Source organism: Sturnira hondurensis, unplaced genomic scaffold (genome assembly GCF_014824575.4).
Source record: "Sturnira hondurensis isolate 20B ecotype Veracruz unplaced genomic scaffold, ASM1482457v3 Scaffold0019216, whole genome shotgun sequence".
Taxonomy (NCBI): Eukaryota; Metazoa; Chordata; class Mammalia; order Chiroptera; family Phyllostomidae; genus Sturnira; species Sturnira hondurensis.
In genome coordinates this window covers 6,224,587-6,238,471 of record NW_028091847.1, presented here as the reverse complement: position 1 = coordinate 6,238,471, position 13,885 = coordinate 6,224,587, and the positions used below count along the sequence as shown (strand labels likewise).

Here is a 13,885-nt window from a genome sequence, read left to right as displayed (position 1 = left end):
CACTCCCAGATAGTCATGGCCATGCGTATCGTGCAGTGGGGACAACGGGGCCACATCTACACGGTGTCATCTACAGCGGCCACAGTCGATTTACGTTTTGTGACTATGTTCTGGCTGTTAGCAGTGACATGTGTTGTACGGTGACAATGGCTCATGAAGCCATTAGCCATTTAGTCTTTCGGGCATCTCATAAAACAGGGACCCGAGCTGTCCATCGCTTCCCACCCCCACAAAGGCTGTGTGTGACAAGGAAATAAAAGCAAAACCCCATTATTTCTGTTAAACTCCATCCCTCAGTTGAGTTATTTTCAATTTTAAGGAGAAAGGCAAACACAAGCAAAGAAATGGAGAGATTTATTTTTAAAAGAAACTTCCAAGGAATGTGCCTGCTTCACCTGAGGTGCTGCTTTGAGCCCTAGTGCCCACACCATGGTATCTCAGTGCTGCGATCCCCGACGCTTGGAGACCATCATCCCAAAGAGCTGAATGATCCCCAGTCAAGAAAGAACAGTGAAGGTATATCTAGTATACTGTGTTAAGACAAGAAAGTATGTAATTTTATCATGGTTTTCAGCCAGTACTGAAATAGAAAAAAGGGGATTTCTGGCTAACCAGAAATTTCTATTCCCTGAGCATTCCACCTAAGTGAGGTTGTGCTACAAAGAGATGCTCCTTCTAGTCAGTCAGGTCTAGCATCACAGAACTTGCTGAGAACAAACTAATCCAAAGATCTGCCCTCCTACCTCAAAACATTAAGAAATTAAATGTGAACAATTTCTTTCACTCTTAGAAATAAATGTAAAAAGTTCACACAGTCATGCATATTATTAGAAAAAACAAATTATGAATGTCCAATCTTCCTATGTAATTGTAAGCTGTCCTCGGGTCAATTCAACACCAAAACAATAACTCAGGTTTGCTGTAGCACAGAACAGACAGGTGAGAAGCTGCAATAACACAGCGGCATGTTCCAAGTCTGCGGGGGCCGTGCTGCCCGCTCTCATAACCCGGAAAGGCGGATGGTTCGGGAGATGCTTTCACGTCCATCGATGGGAGGCCTCAGTTTCCACCGCTGCACGTACTATCAGAGCCTCCCAAGGCTTAGCTCGGAGTCAGAGGTCTGTGTCAGGCTGCAAGTGGTATGTTTTGCTAAGAAGCAGTCAACTTGACTAATTCAATGATCCCAACATGTGGCTTAAAAGGAAAAGGTTTGGCGATAGTAAAATAATAATATGAGAATGAAAATGTTAAATATGAAATAAAGAACCGGGTGAAAGGAAAAGGAAAGAAATCTTTTTGGTTATACACCCGATTTTTCTCAAATGAAATTTTTAACAAAAAACCCCCCCGCATTGTTTCGGAATATTACATTATAGAAATAGTGGGTAAATGGACTCCACATTATAATGTTCATATCTTCACCCATGAGAAAAAGCAAAGTCTTTTTGCCAATTTAACCAGTCCCTGTGAAGTCCGTCACGCACTCGTCCTATGGTTAAAACCGCGTGTAGGCGTTTCGCTGCTGCTGCTGCTGCTGTAATGGCTGCTGGGCTTGCTGTTGTTGCAGGCGAATTTGCTGGGAATAAGGGTCTTCCAGGGATTTGACAAATATGGTGGTTCTGGGACCGGTCTTCCATACGATGCCATTGGCGTCTTTCACGGAAGATTCCACTGTAATGTTGTGTGTTCCCAGGATAGCAAAGTTCAACAGAAACTGAGTACTAAAGTAATCGTTATGAGGCTCGACCCTCTGCTCCATCTCATTGGTCATATTGTCAATGGGTATCTGGAATAGAAGAATTGGTAAATAATAAGAATAGCTGACATTTATTGGCCAGCTAGGCCCTGCCTAAGTGCTTACTAATCCATGCAAACAACAAACAGGTAGGTACAATTACCATCCTTGCTTTATAGATAAGAAAACTGAGGCAGAGGTTAAGTCATTTCTCCAGAGTCACACAGTAATCAGTGGCGGAGCTGGCCGGCCTCTGAACCCGGGCAGGCGAACTGCAGGGCCGACGCTCCTAGTTACGGAGCGACCTGACTCCGCGCCGTCCTTGCAGAAGGAGCCCCGAGAGCCTCTGTCGGCCCCTTCCTAGGCTGGCCTCGCTCCCTGGTGAGGGAGTTTCGGACACGCCACCGCCAAAACACGCTGCTCTGGCACCCTGATTACTCTGAGCTAAAGGTACTTGAGAAACAACAGGTGCAAGAAGGGCTCTCGGACCTGCCCCCTTGGACCTAAAACAGGCCATGAAATTTCCCACGAGGAAGGCAGCCTCCCTGTACCAGGAAGAGAAGAGCGTCCTCAGAGACTGGGCACTGATGCCCTAACAGATCTGCACAAACAAACCTACTAAAATAACCCTTATCTTCCACTGGCCGAGCCCACTGCCCTGACAGATGTCCTAGCCACCTTCTCACAATTTAATGCCCCAAGCCCAAATCCTTTGTCTTGTCATTTCGTCATGAACTTATCATTTCTGTGTCCAAACGTATATAAGCTTTCTGCTCTGGTAACTTCTTCGGGTCTTTATTCCCTTGTGAAGATTCCCATCCATATGTAAAACTGTAGTTAACATTTGTATGCTGTTTTCCTGTTAATCTGCCTTGATGTCAGGTTAACCTTAGGCCCAGCTGGAGGCCCTCAGTGGATAAAAGAGAAATTTTTCCTCCCTTATATCTGTTACCAGATCCCTAATTCCCACCTCTTTAGTCTATGAGAAGACATTCTGAAAAAACAGGAAGACCACCTGCTTCAGGGAGGTTAAAATATAAAAGACTGAAAAGAACATAACAGTATATATGTTGGGGTTTTTTTCCACCTAGCTAGTCTCCTTTTGTATTTAAGTAATACAATGATTCTTCCCTCCTTTAGTATTAACTTTAGAATTAAATGAACTTCAGAACTTGTATGCTGCTCACTTACTCAGTGTTTTGTTCAGGAGGGCAGGACAATACATTGTAAAACCCAGATTTATGGGCTCACTCACTCCTTCAGCTAGACAGGCACTCCTGCTGCTGTCCTTCAAAGACAAGGCACGAGCCTACCTCTACCCAAGGTGGGGTGTGTCGGGGAGACACTTTTCCTGAGAGTGCATCTAAAGGTGAGCTTAATGAGTATTTGACAGCACTGCTGTACGTCTATGTGTGCTTCTGTTGGACAGTTAATGATATAAATGTGCCCCTCAAGCTTTGTCTCGATAAGCAGTTATCACATCAGTTTTCCACAGTCATTAGCCGTAACATTAATGAAACAAAGTCACCAACCAATTCAAGATCTTGGGAGTTATTTATAGGTCTTTTTTGTTTTTGTCTGCACATTCAACATTTGTAGGGTTTTTATCTTCCTGAAGAATATGTCAATCAAACAAGAACTTCCTTAAAGGAACCAAAGGATTTCATGACTCTAAATAGATGGCTGCATTTCAGGTTGCAAACTCACTGCAAGTGACATTACAAAGCCACCATGGGCAACGCTGCTTGTCACATCAGCTTCCTGACTTTAGTCAGGGCCTCTCAAGAGGTAAGTCGACCAGCAGAAGGCTAGTACTTCTCAGTGAGAATGTGTTTTTTCTTCATAGCAGAAATCATTATATATAAGGAACAGAGAGAATCATAGTTATTGTTCTTTCAAACTCGAAGTGAGGAGAGAGCTGCAGACAGTTAACTATGTAAATTCTCACTATGATTTTTTGAGACGAGAAAGCACCCAAACATAGCTGTTGCACTCTGAATACAGTAAATGACTTTTTTTGTCACCAAGTTTCTAGTGAGTGGCTACATCAGGCACCATGCGTTGGGTCATAAAAGTCAAAGAGAACGAAGACTGAGCCTTATCAGATTGAGTGCAGAGTGCCAGAGTGAGTTACCAAAGTACAGAAAGTGACCTCCCTTGGCTTTTTTAGCCTAAAACCACGAGAGAATGAAATGCTCTCTTCTCATCTTTACTGACACCCTTTTCCTTGCCGTGAACCCTAGTTCAAGTGTGCCCCCAATAAACCTGGACACGAGCACTGTGAGCTCCAGAACAACTCTGCTCACGCAACTGTGTACTTGATACCTGCTCCAGGCACTGCGAATACACCGTCGCAGAGCAGAGAGAGACGTCTAAAGGAAGAAACATTCTGTGTTGGAAGACTGGTATTTCACGGGCACACACTCGGAATCGTAGCTTTGGCCGACAAAGCAAGCGTGACTTTGGGGAACATATCTTATGATTCTCAAAGCAGCGAACCCCTAGGGTTACAGCCATAAGGAAAGATTTTACCTTAACTGACCACTGTATGTCAATGCTGTACCTTTTTCTTTTTTTTTAAAATGCTAAAATTTACTTAAAATAGAGAAAAATAAATAGTGTGTTCTTTTGGGGGCACAGAGACTAGAGAGACACTTACTTCCCACTCGTGATGTTTCCCTCAGTGTGAAAGGACCTTTCATTAGATGCACAGTGCTGGTCTCCAGAGGGGGTGCGGATCCCACCGACTGTTAGGTTTCAGGGTGGGAACTGGGTGTGGGGCGCTAAGTGTCCTCCCTGCCACCAGCGTCACCAGAGCAGGCTCTGTGTGCATGGGCTGAGGCCAAGTGTGAAGATTCCACTGAGGGACAAGGCCAGAAGTCCCACCACCAGGCACCTGGGCTCTAATAATGATAACACTCATCGCTTGATCCCTGTCTGCCTGGATGTTCGGTCTATCAAATGGTTCAGGAAGGGAAGACAAGTGTCATCACGGCCCCTCAAACCTCAATACGTGCTTTTAACTCATGTCCACCTGATCCCTGGGGAGGGGGAGCTGCAATCCGCTTAACCATGAAAAACACGAGAAAACTTCCATCAACGAGTTGATTAATCGCATAATTCTGCCCCTTTAATTACCTTGTAGTCTTGTCCAGATTTACTCTGTAGCGTGGAGGAAACATTCAGACAGACGGACTGAATTTTGCGAAAGAGTCCTGGTTTCGATCCGTGCTGAACCACGCCCTCCACCTTCAGCGCCAGCTGCTGGTTGTTCTGGACAGCAATGGGCTCTGCGGGGTTCCGTGGGGACGGCGACAGAGCGAGCTGGAACAATGACATCAAAACGAACCCTAACCACCAAGAACGAGCTTCCTTCCAACACATGTCTGTGCTAGTCACTGGTATGGGTCAAAATGTCACACACACACACACACACACACAACTGCACTGGGACAACCAGACAGACATGTCTTGAGGGTCAAGGGCTCCTTGTTGCTAGTGCCTCCTTTTAAATACCCACTGTCTTATTTTTTTTTAATAAAATAAACTGGGCCCACCCCCAGTTCTATTTGAGTGCCACAGAAGGTTAGAGAATAGCAAAGCCACTGCTCTCCCAGTTTCTGTGGAAAGGTATTTCTTGGACAATGAACCAACTGTAGTAGGGAAATAAACTATGCAAATTTTCATGTCCAGCAGCTGTTTCTTTGGTCTTAGGCAATTGACTAAATTCAAATGCAAATGAACTTAAAATTCTAGGATTACATCTATAACCAAGTTTCCATAAGATAAAAGTCAATTTCCACAAGTGACCCAAATGACACTTTAAATCTTTTTACTTAGAGTGGTTTTTCTTAAAAAAAAAACACACACACACACATTAAAAATCAACTTCATCTACAGAAAGCTCAAATCTTGCTACATAAAAAGATGGAAAAAATTGGGTCTTTTTGATAATGCTGTTAAACCGCTGAATTAATCAACTCTGGAGACCTGCTACCTTAGGACTTCTTATTTAGATAATCAATTTGCCTTACTATTCAGGTCATTTGAAGTGGCTTGCTTTGTTATCTGCAATCAAAAGCATTTGGATGGATGCCACAATGTATTGTGGATGTTTTTTTGACAGGGGTAACCCAGGAAATCTCTCAGAAGTGACAATTTCCCCCTTTCCCCACAATTCAATTCCTTGAATCAAAAATAACTTCCAAATTTTAGGTAGCTTAAATGTTTAAAAATACTAATTCTATTCATTGGCCAGCTCCTCAAAACTTGTTATTCAAAGACAAAAGTGGTTTGGAGGTAGGACTGGCCATGTTTTCACTGGACTTGTTTCATTTGAAGAACACATTCTTGGAGCAGGGAGCCAAGGCAAGGAGCTGCAGGGGCCCACACACCAGTCTCACTGCATTTGGTACTGACAGGCACTCCAATCCCTCCATCAGACGGATCAGTAAAGGGAGGAAAGGCTTACAATTACAGAGGGTTTTATCAAAACGAAAGGTCGGAGGCGGAAGTAGAGCCACAAGCACTAAGATAACTGGGTTTTTGATCTATATTAACCTTAGCATTCTTCCTTTATTACCTTGATGCTGGTAGACTGTAGTTTCTGGAAAAAGTATCTCTGAAATGAAAGAGGAACTTTCAGCAAAGCAATGATGGCATTGCAGAGGCATGCTGTATGCTGGGGAGAAAAAGAAACTGAATCAAATAAAAAGAAATTTCCGAATTTCATCAACAAATAGTACATTCAGGAAGAAGTTTCCACAAAAGCTCACATAGACTACTACAAAATCAACAATAATACCACCACTCAGGAAATAGTCATAATACCCAGAAATTGGGAATATTTGCCAAATCATTCATGTTGTGGAGTACAATGATAGATTTTTGCTTTATTTTGAAGTAGTACATTCAATAAAAAGTAAGTGACAAAAGGAAGAACATCCACATTGCTCATATGACCCTAAAATAGAGAGTAACTATCAGTTTGGTAAAGTATGGCAAAGACACCTGAGAGCGGACACCAAATCCCGTGTGGAACTTCGGCTCTGAGTCGCCTTGCTTCGTCACTCATTCCCACAGGGCGGCTCGCTGACGCTATGGCCATGAGGTCCCAGAGCGTGGGCAATGGTGAAATCTTACTAGAATTCAGACTAAGGGCGACTATATAGTCCAACTCTGCAGAATTCTGAAACTTTAACAAATACCTTATTTCCAGTATCTATCTCACCAACTGAACTGAGTTTTGAAAACCCCAGCATTTATTTACTGAACTGTAATAGTAACACTCAAGCAAATCCTTTGCGTCTTACTGAAAAGGATCATACAGCCAGAGTTAAAGGTCAAAGATTACTTATTTATTTAATTTAAAACCACTCTATTGATGTACAATGACATACAAAAGCTGTATATATTGAATTTATACAACTTAATGGGTATGGAGGTAATTGTGCACCTATGAAAACATCAAAGGTATTTTATTTTATATATGTGTGTGTCTATGTACATATACATACTTTATCTTCACCTGAGGACATTTTTTCACTGCTTTTAAAGATAGGGGAAGGGAGAGAAAGAAACGTGGATGTGAGAGAGAAACATCAGCTGGTTGCCTCCTGTGTGCGCCCAGACCAGGGATTGAACCCGTGACCTAAGTATGTGCCCTGACTGGGAACTGAACGTGCAACCTTTCAGTAACGGGACGATGCTCTAACCAACTGGCCTGGGCCATCAAAGCTGTTCTAAAAAATCACCCTCTTTTTGATGAGGGCACAGGTTACCTAGGCAGGTAATGGAACAGGCTGGAATGAGAACCTGGGCTGCCTGATGCTTACTTAGTTCAGTGATTTTTGTTTCACTTCACCAATGACTTGCAAATGACAGCAAAAAAAACTACAGCCCTACCACAACACTTAAACTCTGGGGCACCCGGAGGCATTCCTGCTGGTTTACCACCCTCCTCGGCCTATGCCCCTCTTGGTGGCACTGTCCCTCAGAGCACCACAGGCTGAAAACCACTCCCCTACACAGTAAGCTGTCCTTCAAGCTCCTGCTCTCAAGTCCAGGGGGTCAAACTCCTTTTTACCGGGGGCCCCATCAGTCTCACAGTTGCCTTCAAAGGGCGGAATGTCATTTTAGGACTGTATAAATGTAACTACTCCTTAACAGTTAATCGAGAGATCGGCAGTGCCACTGGGTAGAAACAAGGTGCCAGTCGGATAAAACAAGGGGGAGGGCTGGATCGGCCCGTGGGCCTTGTGTTTGCCAACTAGACTGTCACCTAGTTGCCTACACTGTAAACATTTTTTAAAAGTTGGGCAATAAGGCCGAAAGACAGAAGAACCCACTCCTCACTGGTTTCAGGCTATTGAATATTTCATACCCGTCATACTACTAGTAGTAATACAAATGCCAGGTCTATTGCTTGAGAGAATGACAACACACATTTAAAGGCATTGGGTCTGGTGTTTTTCAAGTTCAACTGCTAAATCGACACTATTCATTTTCTTGCAACAAGGAATGTGGGAAGCATTTGCAGGGAACCCTTGATGGCACAGTAGTGTTTAAGGAAAGAAAACATCAGTAAAGGACAAACTTAGAGGACTCCAAGTAACCTGAGGCTGTTCCTGGGCAAAAAGACACCATTCTCCCTTAGAAAAGAATGAATGCACATTATTTGCAGGTGCCCCCTGGGAAAGCAGGACAACCTCTAAGGCCACCAGCCCCCAGGCCACACCACCCCCAGGTATGAAAACAGCCATTAGCTACTAAAGTAAGAGTCTGGAGAAGTGAAATCACACGTCATGTTCCTAAACCAGCAGGAAGAGGAGCGTATCACCAACACACTCTTCATTGTCAAATCCAATGCTTTTTAGTCTATTTTTTCTTTCTTTTAAAATATATTTCATTGATTATGTTATTACAGTTGTCCCATTTTTCTCCCCTTTATTCCTCCCTGCCTGGTACCCCCCTCCCACCAGTTCATGTCAGTGGGTTGTACATACAAGTTCTTTGGCTTCTCCATTTCTCACACTATTCTTAACTTCCCCCTGTGTATTTTGTACCTCCCATTTATGCTTCTTGTTCCATGTACCTTTTCCCCATTATCCCCCTCCTCTCCCCACTGATAACCCTCCATGTGATCTCCATTTCTGTGACTCTGTCCCTGTTCTAGTTGTTTGCTTAGTTCGCTTTTGTTTTAGTAGGTTTGATTGTTGATAGTTGTTTTTCATTTCACTGTTCATATTTTTTATTATCTTTTTCTTAGATAAGTGCCTTTCATATTTCATATAATAAGGGCTTGTTGATGATGAACTCTTTTAACTTGCCCTTATCAGGGAAGCACTTTATCTGCCCTTCCATTCTAAATGACAGCTTTGCAGGATAGAGCAATCTTGGATGTAGGTCCTTGCCTTTCAGAAAGACTTTGAATACTTCTTTCCAGCCCCTTCTTGCTTATAAGGTTTCTTTTGAGACATCAGCTGGTGGTCTTATGTAAGTAAAAGCACTCCTTGGTAGGTAATTGTCCTATTCTCTTGCTGCTTTTAGGATTCTCTCCTTCTCTTTAATCTTGGGTAATGTAATTATGATGTGCCTTGGTGTGTGCTTCCTTGGGTCCAACTTCCTTGGGACTCTGAGCTTCCTATAAGTGTGTTTCCTTTGCCAGATTAGGGAAGTTCCCCTTCATTATGTTTTCAAGTTAAGTTTTCAATTTCTTGCAAAAAGAAATTGAATTTCTTTCAATTTCTTTCTCTTCTTCTGGCACCCCTATGATTCAGATGTTGGAATATTTAAAGTTGTCCTGGAGGTTCCTAAACCTTTCATCATTTTTTTAAATGATTGTTTCTTCATTTTATTTTGGCTGAATGTTTATTTCTCAAACTCAAGTTACTGTTTGGCATCTACTTAATTTTTTAGGGTGCAGCTTAGAGAAAATATGAAAATAATTTAATCAATCATTATCTCACACAGATGTGTATGTTTACTTCGAAGATAATCTTTCCAATCTCCCTTAGCAACCAAGCTGAGTGTCAGACCCATGTCAATCAATTCAGCAAATATGTACTGATGACCTTACCTGGGAAGCTCTATGTCAAGGAAAGTATCTGTCCTTAAAATCTAATCTAACTCTTCAACAACACATCCCGCCAATTTCTTCTAAAATACCTGATAAATGGTGAGAGTCCAGAATGAGAAGAGCAGGAACCAGGAGAAAGCTATGGGGAATACAGAATCTAATGTGTGAGCTGGGCACAAGAAACTCTCCAAGTAGTAAAGTTCAAAGACTGTGTTATGGATTGAATGTGCACGCCTTCTCCAAATTCATATGGTGAAACCCTTACTTCCAGTATGTTGGTATTTGGAGATGCAGCCTCTGGAAGGTGACTAGGTTTTGATGCGTCATGAGGATGGGACCCCCATGATGGAATTAGTAGCCTTATAAAAAGAGAGAGTCCAGCGCTCTGCACAACACGTGAGGACACAGTGAGGCAGCCTGCAAGCCAGCAAAAAGGCACTCACCAGGAACTGAACTGGCTGGCACCAGTTAGCTCATTAAAAAAGTGATCCTGGACGTCCAAGCTTCCAAAACTGTGAGAAAGAAATGTCTGCTGCTGAAGTCACCAAATCTATAGTATTCTGTTCCAGGAACCTGAGCTAGGACACTGGAGACTGGCCAGACATAGAGGAGAAAACCTGGGTGAGAGTATGCCCATCAGTCCTGTAACTGGGAAGTCAGGCGACAAGACTGAATAAAGAACGAGTACTCTACGGTGCAGAGGCGGCAGATTCAGCAGGTGAAAGGGGGCAAGTACACTAAACGGTGTCATTGGCATCACCTCGAAGAACTGATTTATTGCCAGTCAGATAACAAGCCCGGTTCTTTCGGTATCAAATGGCCTGTGGTTCTCCTCAAGCCTGGTGGTGGCAGACAGAATCGCCTGGGAGCTGAGCTGTTAAAAACACTAGTGCCTGGGCCTTAACTACACAGATTCAGAGTTCACTGGTCTGGGGTGGGGCCTGCATACTAACGTACTTTTAAATAGCTTCTAAAGTGATTCTAATGTATAGCCAGGGTTGAGAACAATGACAACTTCAGTTAACTTGTTAAAAAAGAAGTTTTATCTGCATTTTGGTAGAGCAGATTTGACATCTTAATGTGACTATGTAGCAGCTACAGATGTGCTAAGTGCTTTCAGATTCATCTTCTCATTTCATCCGCATAACAGTGCTGCGAGGTGCACACGGTATTAACCTGTCACAAAACGGCACAGAGGAAAGAGGCAGAGACAGAATGACTCGTTGAAGTCCCACAGTAAGTGCCAGAGATGAGTAAAAACGCAGTGGCACATAAGAACTCAATAAAACAAATGCAACTTGCCATGTAAGAAACTGGGGTATATTTCCGATTGAGTGATTCCACCTCCTCCAGGACATGGTTATATACAGACATCATTCTTCTTTCATATTCACTGTCAGCATGGGCTGTTCCAGTAGAGCCATATTCCTGAAAACTGAAGTTAAAATTAGCATCAATTAATCAACTAAACTACGTTAGGTCTAAATGCATCAGGCACTTTCCACACTTAATTTTTAAAATAATGGAGTACACACTGTTAATTCTGTTTTACAGATGAGGAAACTGAGCCTTGGAGAGGTTAAGTAATTTGCCTTCAGTCTCATATAACCAGTAGGTGACAAGCTGGAATTCAAACTCAAATTTGACTTCAAATCACATACATGTCTTTACCGCTCTGGTTTTCAGACAGTATAAAAGTACTAAAACTCATCGCTGGGTCATACACTTATTTTTTAGGCAGTAGAAATAAAGATTAAGTGCAAAGGAATCATGACAGATTGAATAAGAAGCTAAATAAAAAAATGTAATGAACAAGCATCTCAAAATATTTTTCCTGATAATCCTGAGTGCTGGTATAAGGCATATAATAACTAACATTCATGATTATAAACATCTTGCCCAACCTATCCCACATTTACTGAAATACCAGCTCAGGTACTATGTTAGCTGCTAGAGATACAAAGTTGAATAAAACAAGGTGTGTTCTCCCAAAAAACACCTTCTAAGCTATGAAGAGAGAGACACAGATTTCTATAAAAACTACAGTGAAATATCAATGTCGTATGTCACTCTCTTGAAGTTCTTTTTAGCAGTGTGTCCTTCTTTACTCAGAAGGCACAAATATATACTATCAAGAAGTTTTAGAAGGAATCTACTCCCTGTAGTTATGCACTATTGCAAATAAAACTCAAAGACCTCTCCCTCAAAGTATAATCTTTTTTTCCAATTTTTCATTTCTACAAAGGGCAAAAGGTTAGGGGAATGTATTTGCGGGATACAAGGGGGTGGAAAAGAGTGAAGGAAAGTGGTAGGAAGGGGAGAGGGTAAGAGAGAGCCACAGTGCAAGCTGGCTAAATAACTCCCTTTACCCCATCCCTGCTGACAATGTGCCTATCTCTCTGATAAAAAATTAATCAAGAAAAATGCTAATTTCTATTATGTCAACCAACAGTACAATGACACCTGATTTCTAAATAGCTAAATGAGCATGGTACAATGAGAAATGGCGTGGCCTGAAGTGTCAATTAATTGGCAAACACTCTGAAAAATACAGAGGTTTAAGAACATCTTCAAATTTAAAAAGGAGAAGCTTGTTTAAAAAACCCCAGCAAGTCGAACAATGCAGACTAGGTAAAATAAACAGATGTTGAGAAGGATAAATAGACAAATAAGTAAAAATCAGCACGTCATGAAAATATTAAAATGAATCAGATAAGTGGGGGGAAAAAACTGCCAAGCAGGCTAGTCTGGGATTAAGTAGTACTTTAAAGCAGAAGAAAAGGAACTTGGTATCGCCCTGAAAAGGAATAGTGAGTCTATGTTTTAAGGCAGAGAAATTTAAAACACATTGTTGATTACATCCTTTGAGAAAGCAGATCATGGAATCATAGGCCTTACTAGATCTGAAATCAGCTGAAAATGCATATTCCAAGACAGTATATTACAATGGGAAAAACCAATGTGTTATTCTTTTGTAAAAATATTTGAATAGTTAACTAGTTAATGGGGGAGGGGAGAATTTTAATAAAGCAAAAATAGGAATATCTTCTTGTTTGGGAAGCCAAAGGAAAAAGTTCAAGTTTAATTATATTAACTCAATTTTTCATACCAAAGTTTAGTTATAATATATGAGAAGAAAATGTTCAAATTCAATGAATATTCTTCCCAGTTATTTTTCCAAGTCAATGTTGAGAAACTAGGAGTTGGAAGTAAGTAAACAATATAGTCAGAAACTTCAGGTTTTGTTACTAACTACGTGACTTTAGACAAATGCTGGAGAAGTTTTTCCCCTGGTATTTTTTTTCTTTCCCTATAATACCTCTTCCAAAACACTGTTGTGATAATGAGGTAAGAAAACATATTTGAAAGTGCTCTTTAATGTAAACTATTATTAGAAATACCTTGCGGATTCTGGATCCAAAATCAGAGCTTCTATTGCATGAGATATCAGTAAACAGCTCTGCTGCTGTCTGGATTAGTGTTAAGGTTATGCCTGGACATAAAGAAATCCACTACAGACTTTATATTGCCTGAATACGAAAGAAGTCAAGGTGAGGATATTTTTGGTGAAGCATGTATTATCAATTAGAACAGTCTGGGGCTCTATTTTTTCCCTTTAAGAGCTACATGGTGTCTGAAACAGTGATTCCGAAATTCTGTATCAGGAAGGGTACTTCAGAGGCTGCCTGATGGAAGAAGGGGAAACCAAGCAGCAGGCTCTATGATTCACAGAAACTTTTGTTTTTAAAGATTTTACTTATTTATTTTTAGAGGGGAAGGGAGGGAGAAAGAGAAAGAAACATCGCCTCTCTTGTGCCCCTCACTGGGGACCCAGCCCGAAACCCAGGCACTCAATCCACTGAGCCACACCTGCCAGGGCCGCAGAAACTGGTTTGAATCTGCTGTAGACACAGGGGCTTCATTGATAAAGGCTGACAACAGTGGTGTGCAGAACAGATCCCACACTGGCACTCGAGGGATCTGTGAACAGGCCTGACCCCACATGCAGACATTGAGGGGCATGTGCATGACCATATTTTACCGTGTATAATATGCTTTTTTTTGCCCAAATT

At 41.8% G+C, this 13,885-nt stretch overlaps 1 protein-coding gene across 1 annotated transcript in view; it reads right to left on the bottom strand.

Moving 5' to 3' along the window:
• Positions 1 to 338: 338 nt before the first annotated feature.
• INTS7 (integrator complex subunit 7) overlaps positions 339 to 13,885 on the bottom strand; it is a 63,418-nt gene continuing 49,871 nt past the window's right edge. The window contains exons 16-20 of the mRNA XM_037027587.1: positions 13,214 to 13,282; positions 11,115 to 11,247; positions 6,318 to 6,416; positions 4,874 to 5,059; positions 339 to 1,786 (exon numbers count right to left, since the gene is read on the bottom strand). Coding sequence (XP_036883482.1) covers positions 1,496 to 1,786; positions 4,874 to 5,059; positions 6,318 to 6,416; positions 11,115 to 11,247; positions 13,214 to 13,282 — 778 coding nt within the window. The 3' untranslated portion in view covers positions 339 to 1,495. The remainder of the gene's footprint in view (positions 1,787 to 4,873; positions 5,060 to 6,317; positions 6,417 to 11,114; positions 11,248 to 13,213; positions 13,283 to 13,885) is intronic.